The 23,036-nt window shown below is 41.6% G+C and overlaps 1 protein-coding gene across 2 annotated transcripts; it reads right to left on the bottom strand.

Annotated features, from left to right (window-relative positions):
- Positions 1-451: 451 nt before the first annotated feature.
- Positions 452-22,936, bottom strand: rangap1b (Ran GTPase activating protein 1b). 2 transcript variants are annotated; one of them, XM_034107087.2, is made up of 16 exons: positions 22,829-22,936; positions 21,927-22,045; positions 20,920-21,047; positions 18,603-18,662; positions 18,337-18,516; positions 16,618-16,752; positions 9,910-10,068; positions 7,552-7,665; positions 7,363-7,462; positions 6,634-6,709; positions 6,272-6,446; positions 5,183-5,266; positions 4,978-5,080; positions 4,134-4,222; positions 2,474-2,595; positions 452-1,375 (listed from the first exon to the last, which is right to left on the bottom strand). In XM_034107087.2, the coding sequence occupies exons 2-16, from the start codon at positions 22,036-22,038 to the stop codon at positions 1,300-1,302; spliced, it is 1,713 nt and encodes a 570-aa protein (XP_033962978.1). In that variant the 5' UTR covers positions 22,039-22,045; positions 22,829-22,936; the 3' UTR covers positions 452-1,299. The 2 variants fall into 2 exon arrangements, with proteins under 2 accessions (XP_033962978.1, XP_033962979.1); XM_034107088.2 differs by lacking the exon at positions 16,618-16,752.
- Positions 22,937-23,036: the final 100 nt, after the last annotated feature.

The raw sequence follows: 23,036 nt of genomic DNA on the forward strand, positions 1-23,036 counted from the left end.
AGTTAAAACACATCAAGCATTGTCCTGTCCAAACAAAATGCAGTCCACGTGGTCTAATGTTAATCAGAAGAGTATTTAAAGTCCTAATCCCCATTACCTTTATGTTCCCTTGCACCACTATCTGAGGGAACACAAAGTCACATAAAAGCACATTTTGAATTATATTTACAGATACAAAAAACAAGAAGAGGTAAAAGTGACCGTGGTCCCCTGAGCTGTGCAGTGTTATGACTGGGATCAGTGCAGGGTATACACACATGCAGCTGTGTGTTAAGGCTCGTGTGTGTGTGTGTGTGTGTGTGTGTGTGTGTGTGCGTGTGTAGCTCATTCCTGCTCACAGTCGGATACACACCGACGTCACTGGACCTTATGTAATGATTGCATCTCATCAGCAAAACACAGCAAAATTAAGGCAACTCTTAATTGTGATATATAGATTGTACGTTTTACACTCGGTATAATTGCCCTTTTAATTTCCGTCTCCCTCCACAGCAACAATAGCAGCATATGAGATGATATACATATTCAAATACAGCAAACTTTGTGGCAGTATCAGGATGCTAAATATCTGCAATTCCCCTCAAAATGTGCTGAACGAATCCCAGATGTATCGACACCTGGAAATAACTTTAATGTTTCTCTGTAGATACGTCTATAGAGCTGCAGCGATAAGAGAGTAAAATAAACTCAAAGTATTTTTTAAAGGAATCATTAGTTCAGGTGATGGAATGTTTCTCGCTTTCTGTGTTATCTCATATTAAACTAAATATGTGTACTTGTTTTGTTCCCAATTTTCTTACACTCACAGAATGCAAAAGCGCTTTGTGTGTGGTCAAGTTGGTTCATGTTTTTGGCACAGTTGTGGTTTTTTTATTTGCCTTTTTTCTGAAGTTGGGGGCCAGCCGTCGGGCTCCGTAAAACCCAATCGAGAAAGCAATGGCAGATGCAGCTCTCCCTGTCGCGCAGACACACTGTTGGTTTATTTTCACAGTGAATTTGAAAGACTTCGTGTAACTAAATGCAGGCCAAGATGCTACGAAAAAGGAGCCATGGTCTAATGTTAGCTCCAGGTTACATTCTTTACACATTCACCCAAAGGTCACCTGGTGTGTATTTTCTAATATGTTTTTATTATTTCGGTAAAAAATAAGACACAAGTATTAAGTAGAAAAATAAAAACTAAGACTTTCTGGACAGTGTTCATAAAATATACAAATAAGAAGTGGAGAAACAGTAAGTGGTCGTACGTGTCCCTTTGGCGAAGACATTAAGGCGTGTGTGTGTGTGTGTGTGTGTTCATCAGTGGCACTTTTTCTCCAGAGTGCTGCTCAGCCTCTCACGGGCGCTGCTGCAGGACTCCAGAGCTTCGCTGTTTCTGCACATTCACAAAGACAAAACGTACAAAAAGGTTACCAACTCTTTTAAATAACTCGTATTTACACATTTCCTGCAGGATCAAAGACGCTCCTACCAGATGGACGCCATTGGTGGAGGTAATGGGAGGACACTGGGGTTAATAATGGAAGGATTAAAAAGGAAGCTGGACTGTGTGACACCCCAACATAATAAAATATGGCTACTTTAAAATGAGGAATTTATATTCTAGTACATGGATATTTTTTTCTAAGTATATTGGACTGTATTATTGTAATATGTAGGATGACCTTAAACCACATGTGTCAAACTCAAGGCCCGGGGGCCAAATCCGGCCCTTGGTGGATTTAATTTCGGCCCGCAGGATAATTTCTAATCACTATTAGATCTGGCCCGCCGGTATATTGCACGCACACCTTCCCTCCATCCTGAGGGTCTCCTCCGCTCAGAGCCGGACCCCAAACATTGATGACCTTGCACCCGAGATGAGACGCCAAGTATCTGAGCTAGCATCTCAGAGCAGCACACTGACTTCAATGGATGCTTCCTTCTGCACTTTCTCTCACGGCAGCAGGACATGTTTGGTTTCTCTCTGAGGGGGATAGTTTTGTTGAAGCTGTTGTTGGCCTGTGGGGAAATGTACTCATAGAAGTGACTCTGGGGAAGCTGCAGATAGAGCCATGAGAAATGAATGCAGCTGATTATTTAATGTTGTTTTTATAGGCAATAATTTAAGCTTTGTTAGTTCCAGGTTTAATTTGTGCAATAAGTTCATTTCAATACGTTTTGCTATAAACATTGAACCAGTCCGGCCCTCGACTAGCACCCATTTTGAAATGTTGGCCCACTGTGTGTTTGAGTTTGACCCCCCTGGCTTATATATAACCCATCTTTTATTTTATTTGTGTTATACCTTTACGTTCTCAGTGTTATTATTGATTTGATTTCTATACGTTTTGTATGTTGAATGTCTTGGATTTGAGACCTTCTACATGTTGTGACCCCTTGTCAAAGAAACTGTTCATCTAAATTGGAATATTAATGGATGTAAAGGGGAACGTGAGAGATAATAAATAATTCGTTTTAAAGCAGCTCGTACCTGGAGGTGAAGGTGTGGAGCAGCAAGGCCACGTGCTGCGGGAAATACTCCTGCTGCACAGCGTGCTCCAAACACAACAGCTGACCTGGGACCAGCGGCACCTTCTTCACCTTCCCCTCGCCCTGAAGGCAGAACAGATAGAAACATACATTTGTTCTAAACTTAGATAACACACTACAGGAAAGGGAAAACCTCAAAAAGCACAACAGCTCCTCTTTAAAGGGCACCTATCATAATATTTTTAGGCAATAGCATAGGCCTCAGATATATAAAAAACATGTCTATGAAGTGCTTTGCTCAAAATACCAAACAGATCACCCATTCTAGCCGTGCCTCATATCCCTCTGTTTCACTTCCTGTTTCAAAAGTGCTGATTTGGGTATAAAGCTTTAAATAAATAAAAAGGAGGGGTCTGAGCTCATGCGGGACCCGGCAGCTACTGTCTAAACTAACGGCCCGTCTACACTACAGCGTCGAAAGCTCCAATCTGCCCATTCACTTTGAATGGGGTGACGTCACGTAGCCGCGCTTTTTCTCCGAACTGAATTGTGGGTAGCAGAGCGGTCCGTCTCAGGCGTCTCCGGCGACAGAAGTTGAACAATGTTCAACTTCTGACGCCGGAGTAGCCAGCGCCAGCCAATCAAATCCCGTTTCCCAAAATCTGACAGCTGAAGCCGTAGCCAATCAAACCGCGTCTAAGCTGGGAGAGATATCCTGCCGTTCATTTCTATATTTCAAAAAAAGTCGGAGGAGAAACTAACTATCGCCGTAGCAAATCACCCGGTGTTGTATGACCAGACCCTCTTCACCTCCCGGGATACAAACCGGAGGAACCAGCATGGAGGGAGGCGGCAGAGGCAGTGGGGGAAACTGGTAGGTTTTCGCCTGTTTGGGGAGTTTATATATATATATATATATATTGCTCCCATACAATCCCCGGGGTTTTTTGCTCTGTATGTCGGGGGCGGGAGATTCATGTGATTGGTTGTTGGTCGTGTTGCTTGAATAAAATCCCCAAGCTCCAGACACGCCCAGCTCCAAGCTATTTTTGAAGCTGTAGTGTGGACGCTCCGTAAATGCTGCCGTGATGAAACGCCATATCATGGATTATCAAGGATCTGAAACAGTCTGGAGCTCAAAGGCTTTCTCTCTTGCCGGTTATACCACAAGGTGAGTTCCTTTCTACTTCCTGCTTCTTCACACACATGCTCTCCAGCACAGGTTAGCTCTGAGTGTTAGCGATGCTAATGTAAACAAAGACCACATTACGTCCAAAACAGTCGGGCATTGTTTCTGACAGCAGCGTTTCTGATTGGGCCGTGGGTCCACATTTCAGATGTTACGTCGTATCGGACGCAAATCAGGATCAGCTCCGTTGTTCCCCGTTTTTAGAGATTTGGGTACGGAGGAAAAGAGAGAGGGTTTTATTTTCTGACGCTGCGTGAGTTCCCCGACACACCGGGGACACATTGATGTATACAAGAAAGTGCATTTTGCATGATAGGTCCCCTTTAAGTCATTACTCTGGGAAGTTATGACTTTTCTCTCCAGAATATTAGCCCTCTCTGGATTTGTATTAGTGATACTTTTCCTATAATGGCCCTGGGGTACATTAACCCCATTATGTCTGTGTCAGATTTAGGGAGGGACCGTTTTGTACCTTGAGGAGTCCCATCATGACGAGCAGCGTGGAGAGGAAGCAGTAAGACGAGAGGTCTGATCCAGAGAGGAGCTTCTTCAGCACAGCGTCTGTGAAACACGCAGTGAGGGAGTTAATGAGAGGAGGGGTCTGTGCATACAGACTGACATCAATCAACAACAACAACAACAGTATTTGAACTACAAGTGGAAAACAAATGGGTAGTAGGATTAAAAGCAGGTAAACAAAGATTTCTCCTCAATACAATTCCTGGAGAAAAGTAATCCAAGAGATGTTTCCACTCTAAAAGTCCACATTTTAATAACTGGTCAAATCAGAAAACGGACTAAAGTGAAAAAGACTGTTTGTGGAGCACAGATGTTTTCTTGTTTCCAACCAAAGACTGTGGGTGTTTCTCAATGTCGAGGAAGGCTGCTCCAGAGCCACTATTTCAAGCATGCTACGTCATCGAGTCCCGCCGAAGGCCTGTTCCAATGTCCAGCATACTTATACGGAGCCCGGCGTACTTCGTTTGGAGACATTTCTAGGCTGCACATATGTACACTCCGCGGTCTTAAAATTCCCACAATGCTTTGCACACGGACCAATTTCCCCAAATCTGTGGCGGAAAAAGTAAGACGGGGCCTCTCACATGACGCACACCTGCACACTTTCTCGCCTGTTCCACTCTTCGTTTTCCGAATGCCAGGAAGGATTCTTGCCTCGCTTCTGAAGCAAGACGCTCGGAAGACATGTGCTACCAAGCAAGCGTCCTCGACATTGAGAAACACCCGCTATGTGTAAATATTATAAACTAATAAAGATGAAGCCTTGTCCTACAAATACAAAGTAGGATTGAATTCACCAATAGTTTCAAGCACGGCTGTCTTTGTCTCCGGTTGCTCACTGTACAGAGAAGAGATCTTCAGGAGGATTTCAGCCGCCGTGTGAGGGTCCGACGCATGCACCTGGAGAGAAGAACGTTTTAACAACAGATTATATCCTAAAACATCTGTTATTAAAGATTGTACGGGAGCAACAGTCATCCTGCTGCATTGAGATGACTTCACCTGTTGCTGGACGTTTGTCCTCGTCTCTCCGAGCTGAAGCAGCTTCTCTGCAGAGGGGCAGCTGAGGAAGGACATGATCTCTGCCTGAGGGCGACATCAGGACAATCAGAAACACAATAGAGTCGTGCAGTGGTACATTGCAAAGGGCGAGGTTGCTCCCTAGTCGAAGCAAATTTCATTGATTTTGGAATATTGCAGAAAATAAAATCTTTGGCAAACACACCTTTATGATACTTACACGTTTTGTTCAGCAGGATAATCTCTACATATTAACACCACTTTTATAAAAGGTTAAGCCTAAATGTAATGTCCAGAAGTAAAACGCTAACATCAGGCTATAAAGGAACTACAGTACCAGGGTGTCTGCAGGAATCCTGAAGTGAAATGGAATCCCTTTTAAGACCCTTTCCACACATCTTAAGACCTCGTCGCCACTTGGAGTTCTAACCGGTTACCTTGGCGACACACTTTACCTCACATTCACTATATACAGTATTGAGTGTCCTTCCTCCTTATCTTCCAACCATTTGGACGCAGACTTGCATTTCCCCATAACGATGTTGCTTAGCAACCGGCGTAAACGGACCTTCGCGCGCTATCAAGCAGTGAGCGTGCGACGTCCTGTTCAGATGACGTCAAACCCAACGGGAAGCCATCAATAAACTCCACAGAATCACACTACACACCTACGCCGTCGCCATGACTACATTCAGGCAGACTGTAGAACACAACCTCTCTGGACCATTCATATACTTATTGAAAACAAGCTACTAAATGTCATACCTTGGAAAATGCCGTTTGATTAATAGCCTTAATTTTCACTAAATTGATTTATCAACTTGTAATACTTGTTAAGACCCGCGGACCCCCTGTGTTGTCAGCTTGTGTTAACCACAGATCTCATGGCAGGCATGTAGCCAAAAAACACATTCTGAATACCATTGACTTTGAGAAAAAGCAAACCAAAAGTGTTCAAATGCTGACTCCTCGCTTCACCTCTATGTCACGAGACGAGAATAGCTTTATTGTTCAAGCGAAGCTGTTAACATACACATGGAAACGATGGCAGGGTGTAGTTTGTCTTCTTACTGAGCTCTGAGGTTTTTCTGGACTATCGTCTTTTTTCGTTGTTCCGTTTTCCTTCAGGATTTCTCCGTCCTCATTGCACTCGTCACTGGCATCATCATCATCCTCCTCCTCCTCCTCCTCCTCATGGTCGTCTTGATCATCATCTTCGTCCTCCTCAGGCTCTCCTTCATCATCACTACAGTAAGTCAACAAAAGCATAATTCAGCTTCAAAAACACACACACACACACACACACACACACACACACACACACACACACACACACACACACACACACACACACACACACACACACACACACACACACACACACACACACACACACACACACACACACACACACACACACACACACACACTACCTGAGTGACCCCAGCATGTCTCCTTTCTCCATAGCTTCCCTCAGAGCGTCACAGCCCTCCTCTCCCAGACAGTTACCTGTGACACACACACACACACACACACACACACACACACACACACACACACACACACACACACACACACACACAACACACACACACACACACACACACACACACACACACACACACACACACACACACACACACACACACACACACACACCACACACACACACACACACACACACACACACACACACACACACACACACACACACACACACACCACACACACACACACACACACACACACACACACACACACACACACACACACACACACACACACACACACACACACACTCTGTTAGAGCCTTTTATCCAAAGCGACTTACATACACTCAGGACTGTGGAGCACTTTGGGGGAAGTGTCTCGCCCAGGGACACAACGACATGCTGACTGCAGTGGGACTCGAACTTGCTATCCCCTGATTCAAAGATCAGCGCACTACCCCACTAAGCCACAGATTTTCACGGCCATATGAACTTAAGGGTGTCCCGTTGTGGGAAAAACTTTCATTAATTAATTGATAATAAATATCTATTAAAAAGGTAGAAATCTTAAGGGATGATAGCAAATATTTTCTGTAATGGAAGTTAGCCCCTTGCAACAAAAATGATGATGAGCTCTGTTATCATGCGACTCCCGACGGTCAGAGTTCGTACCGTTCAGATCCACTTTCTCCATGTCGGGTTTGTCTCTGACGGCCTGAGCCACAACCAGAGCAGCTGCTTCCGTGATCTCGCCGAACGACAGATTGATCTCCTGAACCCCGGGAACACGAGAAAGCACTTTAATCTACCTGTTCACAGAGCAGACATTTACAAATGCTGAGGTCGTTTTGGTGCACTGACCTTGAGGACGGGCAGTCCCTCTCGGAGGACGGCAGCGAGGGCGATGGCTCCTTCAGAGCGGACCAGACAGTCTCCAAAGTTTATCACCTGAACGTTCCTCAGGTGCCTCAGAGCCTGAGGGAGGACAGGGGGGATTACAGTTCAGTCAAAAACACTAAATATCTACTCTAGTTCTAGGCAGAGAGGACAAAAGTACACACATCCTTTACTCAAGTAGAAGTACAGATACTCGTGTTTAAAAATACTCTGGTAGAAGTAGAAGTACTGACTAAACTTCTTTACTCAAGTGAAAGTAAAGAGGCTTTGAAGTGTACTTCAGTAAAAAGTACCCATAGCTAGCAGCTGCTTTAAAGAGTACCTGACCTCCCTTTATATTAATAGAACAATAATGTCATTGTTAGCTAATGAATGTTTCCATGCTGAACAACGGCAACATGACAACGTTTCCATTGGTCCCTCTTCTTTAGAGAAGACCAGGAAGTGATGGATACACGGATCGTGTTCCAACCAATAGGCACGCAGTGACTCTAAAGAATAATGATCACGCACCAACACACATTCAGACTAAAGGAACCAGCTGTTTGGAACATGAGAGAAGTAGAAAGTACAGGTATTTGAGTTCAACATGTGAGAAGTAGAAAGTACAGGTATTTGAGTTCAACATGTATGAAGTAGAAAGTACAGGTATTTGAGTTCAACATGAGAGAAGTAGAAAGTACAGGTATTTGAGTTCAACATGTATGAAGTAGAAAGTACAGGTATTTGAGTTCAACATGTAAGAAGTAGAAAGTACAGGTATTTGAGTTCAACATGTGAGAAGTAGAAAGTACAGGTATTTGAGTTCAACATGTAAGAAGTAGAAAGTACAGGTATTTGAGTTCAACATGTGAGAAGTAGAAAGTACAGGTATTTGAGTTCAACATGCGAGAAGTAGAAAGTACAGGTATTTGAGTTCAACATGTGAGAAGTAGAAAGTACAGGTATTTGAGTTCAACATGTGAGAAGTAGAAAGTACAGGTATTTGTGTTCAACATGTAAGAAGTAGAAAGTACAGGTATTTGTGTTCAACATGTAAGAAGTAGAAAGTACAGGTATTTGAGTTCAACGTGTAAGAAATAGAAAGTACAGGTATTTGAGTTCAACATGTAAGAAGTAGAAAGTACAGGTATTTGAGTTCAACATGTGAGAAGTAGAAAGTTCAGGTATTTGAGTTCAACATGTAAGAAATAGAAAGTACAGGTATTTGTGTTCAACATGTAAGAAGTAGAAAGTACAGGTATTTGAGTTCAACATGTAAGAAGTAGAAAGTACAGGTATTTGAGTTCAACATGTGAGAAGTAGAAAGTACAGGTATTTGAGTTCAACATGTAAGAAGTAGAAAGTACAGGTATTTGAGTTCAACATGTAAGAAGTAGAAAGTACAGGTATTTGAGTTCAACATGTAAGAAGTAGAAAGTACAGGTATTTAAGTTCAACATGTAAGAAGTAGAAAGTTCAGGTATTTGAGTTCAACATGTAAGAAGTAGAAAGTACAGGTATTTGAGTTCAACATGTAAGAAGTAGAAAGTACAGGTATTTGAGTTCAACATGTAAGAAGTAGAAAGTACAGGTGTTTGGGTTCAACATGTAAGAAGTAGAAAGTACAGGTATTTGAGTTCAACATGAGAGAAGTAGAGAGTACAGGTATTTGGGTTCAACATGTAAGAAGTAGAAAGTACAGGTATTTGAGTTCAACATGTAAGAAGTAGAAAGTACAGGTATTTGAGTTCAACGTGTAAGAAATAGAAAGTACAGGTATTTGTGTTCAACATGTAAGAAGTAGAGAGTACAGGTATTTGAGTTCAACATGTGAGAAGTAGAAAGTTCAGGTATTTGAGTTCAACATGTGAGAAGTAGAAAGTTCAGGTATTTGAGTTCAACATGTAAGAAATAGAAAGTACAGGTATTTGTGTTCAACATGTAAGAAGTAGAAAGTACAGGTATTTGAGTTCAACATGTAAGAAGTAGAAAGTACAGGTATTAGTGTTCAACATGTGAGAAGTAGAAAGTACAGGTATTTGAGTTCAACATGTAAGAAGTAGAAAGTACAGGTATTTGAGTTCAACATGTGAGAAGTAGAAAGTACAGGTATTTGAGTTCAACATGTAAGAAGTAGAAAGTACAGGTATTTGAGTTCAACATGTAAGAAGTAGAAAGTACAGGTATTTGAGTTCAACATGTAAGAAGTAGAAAGTTCAAAGTCGTCATAAGTAGTGGAGTAAAGTATTGATACCAGAAACATGTACTTAAGTACAGTAACGAAGTGTTTGTACTCCACTACTTCCCACCTCTGGGTAAAGGTAAGTGTGGACGACTCACCTGGGCCATGGCGATGGTTCCCCTCTTGGTGAAGGTGTTGTCGTTCAGGTTGAGGACGCGCAGATCCGGGTTGTGTCTCATGGCTGAAGCTAACGCCATCACTCCGGCGTGGTTAATGCCATTCTGAGGCATGTGGACTTCCTCCAGGCTGCCCATCAGCTTAGAAGGAGAAACAGAAGAGAGAGGAGACGAAGGTGTGAAACATACAGCCATACACATTTCAAAACTGAGAAAAGCTGCATATATTTAGAATCTGGAAGTGGGAAATGTTTGGCAATTCTGCTCGTTAGATTGCTATTAAGAATGAACTGGTTATCAAATAGTTTCTAAAATGTTGCCCAAAGATAATGAGGTTATGCAACAGTTAGTCAGAGTTTCACGTGTTTTTATTTTCTGGATATGTTCAAAAGGGAGAGACAAAAAAACCACGTTATTATCATTATAAATTGTTTTAATGTGATATAGTGTTGGAGATAGAGGCTGCAGAGAGGCTTCTCTCCAATGTGCCCAAAAAGTGCCCATTTTATTTTGCCTTTTCCAGAAATGATATCCATCACAAGATTCATAAAAAGCACTACTACTAGTTAATAATATATTATAAAACGGACAAGTCAAATCAAGCAATCTGATTGGTTCTTAGCCCACGGGCAGAATTGTAGTTATTTTTCACAACAAGTCAGTATCCCTCCGCGTCTGAGAAAAAGCTACAACCGTTACATTACGTCCGTTACGAAACTAACTAACTAACAAAGCTTAATATGGAAACATGTAAGGGATAATGTGCAGCAAGGACTTATTGACCGTTATTAAGGACGCTCACATCTGCAGAAAGAAGTCCGGTCGATTTAACTGTATACAGTTGGGCCGAAAAGGGACAAGAAAACAGCGGAGAAGTAACGGGGCAGAAACCCTCCTTTTTACGCAGCGGTCCAGATCATCAAACAGCGACACATATTCAGTGTGCAGTTACTTTGGCATCAGGGCAGGGATATCTAGATACTTTCCAAGCTTTGACATCATGAATTGTGCTATTTTTAAAGCAAGCAACGATGTTTTCAAATCTGTAATCAAAAAGGTCCGCAAAAACGCTATCGAAGCGGTTCCTGCCGTTGCTACGTAGTTCAAACGGTAACAACGGACTATTTTTGATCCGCCTGTCGGGTGTTCTTTTAACCATAATGACCGCCTCGCTGCACATGATCCCTTACTTAACTTCGACCTCTGGGGGGGGGCCTTACTGTTTCTGCTTCTGCAGAGAGGTTCATGGCTGGTGAGGCACTGGCACTGACTCTTCAGGTTTACAAATATATTAAATCAAAATATAATATTATTTTCAAAAGCTTTTTTTGTCTGATGCTTCAATTACTTTTAAACAGACCGTTCAACAGAAGGATACCCAAAAAAATGTAATTTTATCATTTAAATATTGAATTGTTCTCTCTTAGTAAGATCCCATTTTCAATACAATTGCAGTCTTACCTTGACTTGAAGATTAAGTCCATCTGCCTATCCTTCTGGACAAACATCTCTATTACTTTTTTGTAAAAGTCCTCCTTATCTTCTTGTAGTTTCAAAAGTCTATCATAAATCTAATCTAATCAATAGATTTATGATTCGAAAATGATAAAAGTAGGGTAGACATGTGGATATTATCCGGCTGAACAAAACGTGCATTTATCTAACAGGTTTGTTTCCCACAGATCTTATTTGGAGCTATTTTCTAAAATCCTATGGAGAAATCTCGTTGCTTTTTTGTGGAGGGAAGCCATGCGCAGCTTACTTCCTGGTTTTAGGACGCCTCACTGCAGCTCTCTCGTCTCCTCTTCACACACCACACTTTTCGCGGGACACGTACTTACAGCCAATCAGACGTATGGTGGGGATGGCAGCACTTTGCCCCTATGGTCATTATTTTTTGCCACACACATTAAATAGGAAAACACTCCGCGTTGCATAGAAACCACGAAACCACAACGCAGCACGTTTTTTGAAAGTGCATCTAGTGGTGCTAGTAACGGTGGTCCTATGATAGCAACTCTAAAACATGTCTCTCTCAACTCTGAAGCGTAAACAGAGAAAAAACGGTCTTTTGACAAAATTGATCTTGTGGAGCAGATGCGCGCATTCCAAGTCAAGCTGGACCTTTTCGCGACCGACTTGAGTGCGGGTCGGATGCTGCATTTTCCGACGCTCCACAAACACATCACGGATGTGATGACAGATTTCATTGCGAGGTTGAAAGAGAACTTTGCCGGTCGATTGGATGGACTTGCTCTGCGCACAGAGGTGATGGGCTTTGCCAGAGACCCCTTCACTGTTGCAATAGAGGGGGGGTATCAACCAGAGTAAAGGAAGCGGTCCCCTGCATCGACGAGGGGACATTTACACTGGAACTTATTGACATGCATTCATCCGTAACCATGGCACAAGAGCAGCGCACTAACGGGCCAGCGAAGTTTTGGAGTGATGTCAAAAAACAACAGTTCCCTTCATTCAGAAAGTAGCGATCTGTGTGCTCAGTATGTTTGGATCAACATACAAATGTGAGTCAAGCTTTTCACACATGAACTCAATAACATGTAGCACTCGCTGCTCCCTGACTGACAGCACTCTTCACCAATGTCTTAGGATTGCATTGGCATCCTATGAGCCAAAAATCACTGCTCTTGTTAAAGGGAAATGGAAACACTTTTCAAACTGCTTTCCATGCGACAATATTACCATTAGGAAATGTATTTATCTAGTCTATTTCCAATGTAAACGATCGAGATACGCGAATTTACTTTTTGAAATACGTGCCTAATGACCATGGGCGCTTCCATTGCTCCGGGACTTTTCCAGTGACGTCACTGAGTGGGTACGGCTTCCTGGGCCAAATCTCAATAACAAACAACATGGCGTGCAATGCACCAGTAGTTTACATTACAAGAAAACGGTCGTCGTCAGGAGTTTATTGTATTGCCCCAGGCTGCACAAATGGATTTTATACAAAGAAGGAAGAAGTACATTTCCATAGGCTGCCACTAACGGATGAGAAGCTGCTCAAAGTCCAGTCTGGATGCCTGGTTCAATACAAAACATTGGATTTGAAGCCAGGATCTGTTCCCACAATATTCGATTTCTCAACGTATGCAGTCGGGAACACCGACCGTCCCAGCACGTTGGCCGCGCAAGACAATGACAGTGTCAACAAACGTGAAGTTCGAGCCACCAAACGAGTTGCTTCAGCTGCCGAGAGAGAGGTACATATTGCAGCACTACCAGATTACTAGCTCACACATGTTTTTACTGACACAGTGTGACCTTATTAATTAACGCAATCGCGTCCAAACTAAATGGTAGCTATTATTATGACGCACAATAGAGAATTGGGGGTGTTCTATAGCTCAACTAATTAAACTGGCATACACACGCTCATCTGTCGAAAACAGCCCTAAAAAGGCTAGTATTGCTATTGATGGATGGTATTGCAGGACCCAGAGCGCACGGAGCACAGAGCGGACAGCAGATAACGGAATTGCAGTTGTATTGCTTATAGATTATCAGAACATTTCAAAGGGGACACAGCCCCATTGGATATTAACCTATGGATTAACTACATCATCGTTTTTATCGTTGTAATGCCATTGAAGACCAGTTTAGACCAGACAATGAGGAAGGTAAGCCGTTAGCCTGGCGTATGTTAGTACCTAGCGCCACTTGTTTTGATGTACGTTTTTGTGGATAACCTCGCGAGTTTGTATCTTTCAGTGTTGAGGTGGGCACCGTTAGATTCTGTGTCTCCTTGCGATCATAAACGATGTGTTGGATGTGCGGCTAGGATAAGTAATAAGGGAGCTAGGAGTGATTTTCGGTGCAGTAATAGGTTAGCATTTTCGCTCGCGGCTAATTCAGAGGCTCACTGTTAGCATTGTGTTTTTTTAATTTTTTTATTCCGGATCGTATGCCACTCTATTCGACCGAATCGGTTCATAAGCATAGGCCATGGGATGCCTGGTAACTGTAGATGCTTCCACATCAATGTCATTTCCCGACGAATAGTAAAATTCATCGTTCAAAACGTCGATCTCATTGCAAAATTCCTCCATCGCTGCCATATCTGCCACGTTGTGTTGACTTCTGGTGGAGCGAAAACACAGCCAGTGACGTCACCATTTGGGACTCCCCTAATGGCGGCGGCCTGGTCCCGGAATTCCCCACCCGGCCGGCGGATAATTAATTTTCTTTTGGCGAGTAATATCATATACAATAAATATTACAATCAATATCCATTGTAAAATGAATAAACAACCGGAATATTATAACTGTAATTGGTGTTTCCTTTCCCCTTTAAAAAAAAAATGTCACTTCTCCCATTGAGAAAGTCAGCGATGACTAATCACAAATGAGGTGATAGTAAGCACCTAGTTTACTATAGTAGACGTGTAGTGTAGTATTCATTCATGTTAATTACCATTATCCCTGGTTATGGGGTTGTGCAGGGTTTGACAGTTCTTTTTGTATTCATTTAAATGAACTTTGTAATGTGTCTGGGTCAAATGTGACCAAAACGCATGATTTTTTTTGTTATTACTTGAAAAGTGAAAAAATTATAGTACTACCTCTTTTTGTTACATTGGAGCTCTTTAACTGTTTATTAATGCACTTTTTGATGTGCGTGTGTCATATGTATCCAATTTTATTTTGTATGTGAGGACATTTATTAAGACTGCTATTATTGTCTTCAGTTAAATGCACTTTGTGATGTGCCTGGTTAAAAAAAAATAACCTGCATATTTGACTTCTAAAGCAAACTAATGTAATGCTACAACTGTGCACTTTTGTTAATTTGTTGTGTTTTTATGCACTTTTTGACATACCTTTGTTAGATGAACAATGAATAAAAATTGCATGTTTTTCATCGCAGTAATATGTGTTGGTTTAAAATGTGTCATTACCCGCTTTTTACAGGCTGCTGAATGTCTGGCCCAACTGAATGTGTAATTGAATAGCCCTGCATTAATGTAAATAAATGGCCAAATAATCAATCAACGCTCTCCGTCTAATATGTTCGTTAGTGTTGTTGCATAGCAACCACCTCACACTATGTTTTGTGCAGAAGGCAACGGAGGGACTATTTTATTTTGAACATCATTATTTACTAATAAAAACTATTTTGATGGACTGTCTTCTGAATGGTTAAACATTTCTAATGGTGTACCACAAGGTTCTGTTTTAGGACCACTTTTATTCTCCATATATATTAACAGTGTAGGTGATAATGTGGATGAAGCTACTTTACATTTGTATGCGGATGATACTGTGATGTATTGTGCAGGTCCCTCCATTCAGGAGGCTGTTGTTAAATTACAGGCTGTTTTTAACACTATTCAGACTCAGCTCTCTGAACTAAAGCTTCTTTTAAATGTGGATAAAACCAAGGTAATGCTCTTTTCAAAAGCTAAAAAGACACCAGAGCCTGTTTTAGATATTGTAACTACGCAAGGAACAAAACTTGAAGTTGTTGCCTGTTACAAATACCTTGGTGTCTGTCTTGATGATTGTCTCTCTTTTAAACTTCATGTCAATAACCTGCTAAAAAAACTGAGGGTTAGGCTAGGTTTCTTTTTCAGAAACAAGTCCTGTTTCTCGCTTGAGGCCAGGAAAAGGCTCTGTGACCTTTTTACCTGTGCTGGACTATGGGGATCTGGTCTATGGATGCACCTGCCAATTACCTGAGCAAATTGGATGCTGCGTATCACAGTGCTCTGAGATTTGTCACAAATTGTAAAGCGCTTACTCATCACTGTACACTGTATACCAAGGCAGGTTTACCATCACTCTCTGTACGGAGGCTCAGTCATTGGTACACGTTTATCTATAAAGCTTTGTTGGGTAAACTCCCGTATTATATCTGCTCTCTGATAACACAGAGAGTTGCAAGCAGCTATTGTCTGAGGTCACATGATGTAGTCTTGTTAGATGTGCCAAGAGCAAGGACTGTCTTCGGTAAGACAGCTTTTATGTGCAGCTCCACTTGCTTGGAACAATCTTCAGCAAGAATTGAAACTGAGCAATCTCATTCCTCTGCATGTTTTTAAAGCTAGACAAAATGAAATGCTTGCTGATACAATGGGCACTTGTAAATGTCTATAACTATGTATCCTGTAAATATAATGTATGATGTCCTTTATTGTTTTATGTTTCATGTGGAATCTATATGCTGCAGGTCTCCCTTGAAAAAGAGATCTATGATCTCAATGGGACCAATCTGGTTAAATAAAGGTTTGAAATGAAATGAAATGAAATATTTAAATTAGAGTGTGTATTTTTCTTTCATACCGCCACACTTCGCGTCGGGCCGAACCACGCCCCTTAACTGTGATATAATAACCATATACCACGGCCTGTCGTGAGCTATTGCTTAATTATATAATAATAATAATATAATTTAGGGGTCAACTGTACCATTATAATATATACAGGAATATTTGCAGTTAGTAAGAATAATTATTTTCAGTCAAGAAAAACACAAAATGCATTTTACATTCAACACACATGCTATAAATATTGCATGTGTGCTTTTCCTAACTGATAATAATTGTACACACCTGTGATTACAGATACTGTTGAGGCTTCAAAAGCATCAACAGTATGTCTGATTTGATAGTCTAGTGTTAGTCAATGCTTTGAAAAAATATCAATCAATAAGGGGTGTTTCTTTTCTACTTGAAAGGCTTTCGCGAGGGCGCTGGCTCCTTCGTTCTCCAGCCGGTTCCTCCCTGCGATGAACACTCTCAGTCTGAGAGGAGATCCGTGAGCCAAGGACTTCCTGTGGCAGTCGATCAGAGCTTCAGCCAGGATCTATCAAACACACAGCACTGTTACAGCATGCACTCTGATGTTAGGATTCTACTTTATTGTCATTGCACAGAGAACAGCTTGCATCCGACCAGAAAGTGCAAAGAGCAGTGAAGTGCAGGATGTTTCAATAACGTCACATATCAGATCAATGTCTCTGGATAAGGTGCAGACTTAGAGCATGTACACATAAGGTGCAGGGCTTATTCATATATACGGCAGGGTTTCCGCTAGGATTTTTTCTCGCCGGTCAAATGTCCGGGCAGAATTTATTTTACCGGACTAATTTGAAACTTACCGGTCATATTTCAATAATAATAATAATAGTTGTGTAGCAGAGTTTCCGTTAGTAGGTAATTACCGGACTATGAGCAGATATGCTTCAGTTTAAAACTCAGTTCACGGGGCTCATTTTTATATTGCTTCAGTTTATAATCGTAACAGATCGAAAAATTCAGATTCATTTTTCAATAAATGATTCCACAAACAACAAACAACATAATTATTACATTCAAACAAACTACTTGTAGTAGATAACGTACATTATTCAGAAGTTTACATCAACTTTGAATAATAACACGGGAGAAACGGAGCCTCTCTTTTCCCCTCTCCCTCCCTCTCTCTCCTGACAGCACGTCAGTTTCTCAAGCAGCTCCTGCAGCTCGCTAAACAGAGGGCGGGGCTTCAGGTGTTCATGCAGAGCTGCGTGTCTCGGTCAGACTCAGCAGCTGATCTGATCTCTCTCTCGCTCCGGTTACACTTCACTCGTGTTCATGTCCATATCGATCAGATCCAGCTCTCCTGATCGGCCTTTATAGAGAGCACCGATCAAACTATTAAGAGTGAATATCGGCCGATAATGACCGGCGGCCGATCGATCGGAGCCTCCCTAATTATTACCAGACATTTTGACCGTCAGGTTTTGAATTTACCGTTTTTTTATAAATTTTACCAGCTAAAAACCGGTAATTACCGGCTAACGGAAACCCTGATATACGGGTGTAGGTGTAGATCTCTAGATTGAGACTAAAGGTCTCATTTTCAAGAGGTAACACTACCACACAAAGTTACAGACAGACAGGACACTAAACACAGAGGCAACACTAAAATACAACACTGTAAAAAAAGTAGTAATTTGGCTTGGCTTCCTATTTTGTATGGACACGCTTTTATTTTGAAGGAGAGTTAGCGCTGTTGACAGGAAGTTGTTGTCGCTATGGAAACAACATGACGGAGATTAACGGAGAAAAAGTCATATCTGCATACAAAGGCGGAGAAAGTAAACGTTTATGGTTAAATGTTAGCACCCCCCGAAGAGACACAAGCTCGGCTGCCAAAAAAAACAAAAACAAATATCCGAATAACGTAATTGAAACCTGAATAGTACTCCAACGAACGAATATTCGGGTACAGCCCTATTGTGAACGAGTCGCAAGGAGTGAAAGGTCCCCGAGTGTGAGGTTGATAAACCTGCACAATTTCGCAGCGGTTTATAATAAATCAGGAGACTTGTTTCTTCCAGTTTGTTTGGGGAAAAGAAAAATGTACGTTTCATCTTTGAGGTGCGAGTGATTCTAACAATCTCACCTTTCCTCCTCCGATGCCCACGCCACAGTTGTTGAGCCTCAGCTCCTTCAGAGAGTGGCAGGACGGGCTCTTCAGCAGCTGCTCCACTCCCTTCACACCGTCCGGCCCGAAGGCGTTATCGCTCAGGTCCAGCTCCGTCAGCCGGGCTCCTGCCGTCATCAGAGCACTGCCCAGGGACCTCTGAGCGAGTGGGAAGCAAACACTTCATCACAAAACAAATCCTGAAAACCCAGAGGATTTTAAACACCGGTGTCTGAAAGTCTCACCAGAGCTGTTGGGATTTCAGAGCGCAACCTCCCGGTGAACATGTCGCTCCAGTAGCATCTCTGAAAGACAAAGAAATAGCGTTTAACAAGAGAGTAAACACGATGAGTGTCTTTTTGCTACAATAAGAGGAAACATTTTTGAGAAAGTGACTTCAAAAACAGCTTTGCAAGGGACAAAAAAGACCCCCCCCCCCCCCCCCCCCCCCCCACACACACTCGCACACAGTCAACCCCCATGATTTAAACAATCTCTCGGAGTCACATAAGTGATTGATGTTTTGTGAGTTAATGTGACTTATTGGTTTGTGTTTTTGTTAATGCTGTTAAAATTATCGCGTTAACGGCGGTAATAATTTTTTTGAATTAATTGCGTTAAAATATTTAACGCATTTAACGCATGTGCAGAATGGCCCGCCCCATACATCCCACCAGTGGCAGCACCAGGGTATGGCTGGGGTAGGCAGCCTCCCCTTCAATGGAGAACTGCGCTAAAACAGCTGATCACAACGTTCACACTCTGTGGTCACGAAGTACTCCACTAGCCCCCCCCCCCTCTGTTGACTTTCCTGAAGTACTCCCCCGTTGATAGAAATCAACACGTAATGAATTAAGACCCCGGTTTGATGATTGATAGGTGCTCTCTTTCATTTTGGCACACAGAAAAATGTTACAATAAACATGTTAAATGGATATATCCGCCTTCTTTCATTTATTTTTCCATTCCCACAACAATATACAGAAATGACTGTACATGATTAATCATGATTAATTAATTTTTAAGCTGTGATTAATCTGATTAAAAATTGTAATCGTTTGACAGCCCTAGTTTTTGTATCTACTGGATTTAAGTGTTTCTGGTAAATGGCCTGTGACATGAGTTGTTTGTTTAATAATGGATTACATATTTTTATTTACAGCGCTTTTACAGGTGCTCAAAGCGCTTTAAAATTACATATTACACATGTGAGAGTCATTACTGCGGACATTACCCACAGGAGCAGATGCAGGTAAGTGTCTTGCCCAAGGACACAACGGCCTGACGCAGTTGCGGCCGAGGCGGGTTTCGAACTGGAGTTCACCAACGCGCCTTGGTCTGATGACCAACGCTCTAACCACTGCGCCAAAACCACCCCGTTTAATGTACTGATTATTATTTGGGGGTAAAAATACAGACATTTTATGTTGAAAGTGACTTGGTTGATTATTATTTTTCCTTTGGAAACTTCAGTAGCTAGTAGGGATGCATACCGGTATCACCGAAATACCGGTTACTGGTGGCTACGGTATACCGTACCGAAATCAGATCCGGTTTCGATACTTTAAAAAAATTAATTAATTTTAAAAGTGAGTCCGTGGCCCGTGATGGCGGGTGTTATAAATTAGATTGCATAATCGTATATTATATTTTATGTATTTTTCATTGTTTGTTCAATACTAGAAAGGTAAGTCCCACAAATGAACTGTTGGATTTGTTTTCTCTCACCAGTGAGGGCAGATTTTAAAGATGAGATTTGTTTGTTTGTGCAATGCCGAGATCTCATGACCTTTATTCTATTATGTATTTGTTCTCTAGTCGAATCTCAGGTTTAACATTAATTATAACGGTGCTATAACGGTCTGTTTGCATCGACAAGATGTGCTATTCACGCGGCACACCTGATGTGTTATAAAAGATATTCCATAATCGGTTTTCTTCATATTTTTATGTGTTTTTCATTGTTTGTTCAGCACTACAATTAAATGTAATATTCATTTGACATGTTAACGATATCGTAAAGCGCTTCATGGGAGTAATTGTGGGATGATACATTTTCAAAGTATCGGTATCGTAAAAAAGTCAACGATATGCATCCCTAGTAGCTAGGTCACCGGGCTATCCCTCTGTTTCTACGTGTTTAAACATATCATTTTTTGACAGCTGGATATATTAAATATTCCTCTGTCTGGCGCCCAAATTAAATGTATTCGTTCAGGGGTAACACCTACGCTACAGAAAACTACTTTACAATAGAAAAAGTTGAATTACAACATAGTTACCCTAGTGAACAATCTTATTTTGTTCAAAGCTACTAAGAAAGTGAAGAAGCAATCATATAATACAAATAAAACATTCCTATTTGTTTGGCTAAAAACAGTTTGACCTTTAAGTAGTTAACTTCACGCAAAAAATACTGCTTATCATTATGCAATTAAGAATGCAGTTTAACTACCAGCAAGCTACTTTAGTGTAGTATAACTACTAGTTGTATTACATGTAGTTCATCAGTACTCCGTTTGGAGCATTCTCTGTAGATGCGATGTATGAAATGAGGAGTACCTGGAGCTGGTCTTTGTCCTCCAGAGCTTTGGCGATGGCTCGAGCTGCTTCCACTCCCACCGTGTTTCCCTCCAGACGCAGAGCTCTCAGACCCCGAAACTGCTCGATGTCCCGGACCAGCTCCTCCACTGAGAGAGCACGGGAACAGGCTGTCACTCCTCGGGTGCCAACAATGCACCGGGTAGCAGGGCTATCGCTTTATGCTGGAAAAGTACGGATGCCCCGTCACTGAGGATCTGGTTGAAGGAACTTTCTGGTAGTGTTGGTCTAGACCAGGGGTCACCAACCTTTTTTAGGGTGAGGGCTACTTTCAAAAAATAAAACAAGTCGGGGGCTACTTTTACTCCTCTTTTTTTGTTTTTTGCAGTGTATATATTTAGCACATTTTAACATTATTATATGCTGACCTTTAACCTTTGTGTGCTGTTTGGGTCTGTGGGACCCGTTTGCAGTGTTTACTAAAAGAACATGTATGCAATTTAATTATTTTAACCTGCTTTATTTGGGGGTGGTCCTCACCTCCTCTAGTGGGGTCCTCACCTCCTCTAGGGGGGTCCGGGGGCATGCACCCCCGGGAAGATGTTTTATAAAATGTTGAAGTGAAATGCAATAATCTGGTGCACTTTGAGCACAACATGAATTTATGGATACAGCTCTCAACACTCAGATGAAAGAGAGCTGTATACTCTTCAATACTCCAAACATCTTATCGCTAAGGGCAAGCGGAAGGACTTTGTTCAGCTCTGGGAGCCGTATATATGCACATTATGAGGGATGGGAATGTGGACTGCCTCTGAAAGGAAACTGTGAAATGGTTTATTTATTTTATTTGTAGGCCTATGCTTTTAATAGTGGTGCAAGTTGACGGTGTGTGCGTGTCTGTGATGTACATGGTTTTTGGTTGTTGTTCAATACGAAAATACCAATAAACATATTGTGAAAAAACCCAAAACAATGCACATTGTGGTGAATAAAGACAATGTGAAAAACAAAGCTGAACATCTGACCTGATTGTGCGTCGTCCAGCTTCAGCCCCAGGCCTTTAAAGCTCAACTCTCCATCCCCAACGTGGGTCTTTGAAAGAGCGTCAGCCAGCAGAGCAATGTCATCCGACGCCATGTTGACTCTATGGAAACATCCAGAAGTCAGACATTAGAGACAGCAGCAGTAGAGGTAAACAAAACTGTGATTACTGTACATATCGATATTGAAGGATATATATATAGAGATATAGAGAGAGAGAGAGAGAGAGAGAGAGAGAGAGAGAGAGAGAGAGAGAGGAGAGAGGGGGATGGATAGATAGATAGATAGATAGATAGAGAGAGAGAGATAGATACATGGATAGATATATTCTTACAGCAGCAGTGTTGTATAAAGTATAAACATAACAACATTAAAAAGCAAATATAAACATATCTACAGTAGAAATGACACATATCATAAGAATACACAATAAAAAGTATTCTCGACGAATCAAAATGTTCTATAAAAGACAGAAAATACTTCAGCAACACAAATATAGACTTATAAAACAGGAGCAGAAACACATAGGATGGGATATCAGTTACAGATGTGCAAGGTGGCTGTCTATATGTATCAATAGAGTATGTCCATTGATATACAAATTGCAAGTATTTTTCTCAACATATAAAAGAGCTGAGTCAATATGTTTTTGTGTATGACAGATAAGAAACAGATCATTTCCTGACAACAACAGTCATGCTGAGTTAGCTTTTTAGGCTCACCGGTGCTAGCTAGTAGAAGTGCGCAACATAGGAAACGTTGTCACAACAAGCTAACATCAAACGTAAACAACTGTGACTCTCACTGTGGCGTTTATAAAGTGTATACTGCTGTCTTGTGGCTATTTGATCGGCCATACAGGTCAAATAGAAGTTTAGAAACTTACCAGAAAAAGTGGTTTCCAGTTGAAAGACAGCAGGGAACACACGCCGTTCACACACGTTTGTTCACCATGTGACGTCATGACGTACAGATTTCTTCATGGTTGATTTTGTTCACGTCGGGTACAACCGTTGTACCGCCACCTGCTGTTGTTGAGGACGGAACACGACATAAGTAACAATAAATAGGGCAATACATGAATAAATACAGGA

This window comes from Pseudochaenichthys georgianus, chromosome 19, assembly GCF_902827115.2.
Source record: "Pseudochaenichthys georgianus chromosome 19, fPseGeo1.2, whole genome shotgun sequence".
In the NCBI taxonomy this organism is placed as follows: domain Eukaryota; kingdom Metazoa; phylum Chordata; class Actinopteri; order Perciformes; family Channichthyidae; genus Pseudochaenichthys; species Pseudochaenichthys georgianus.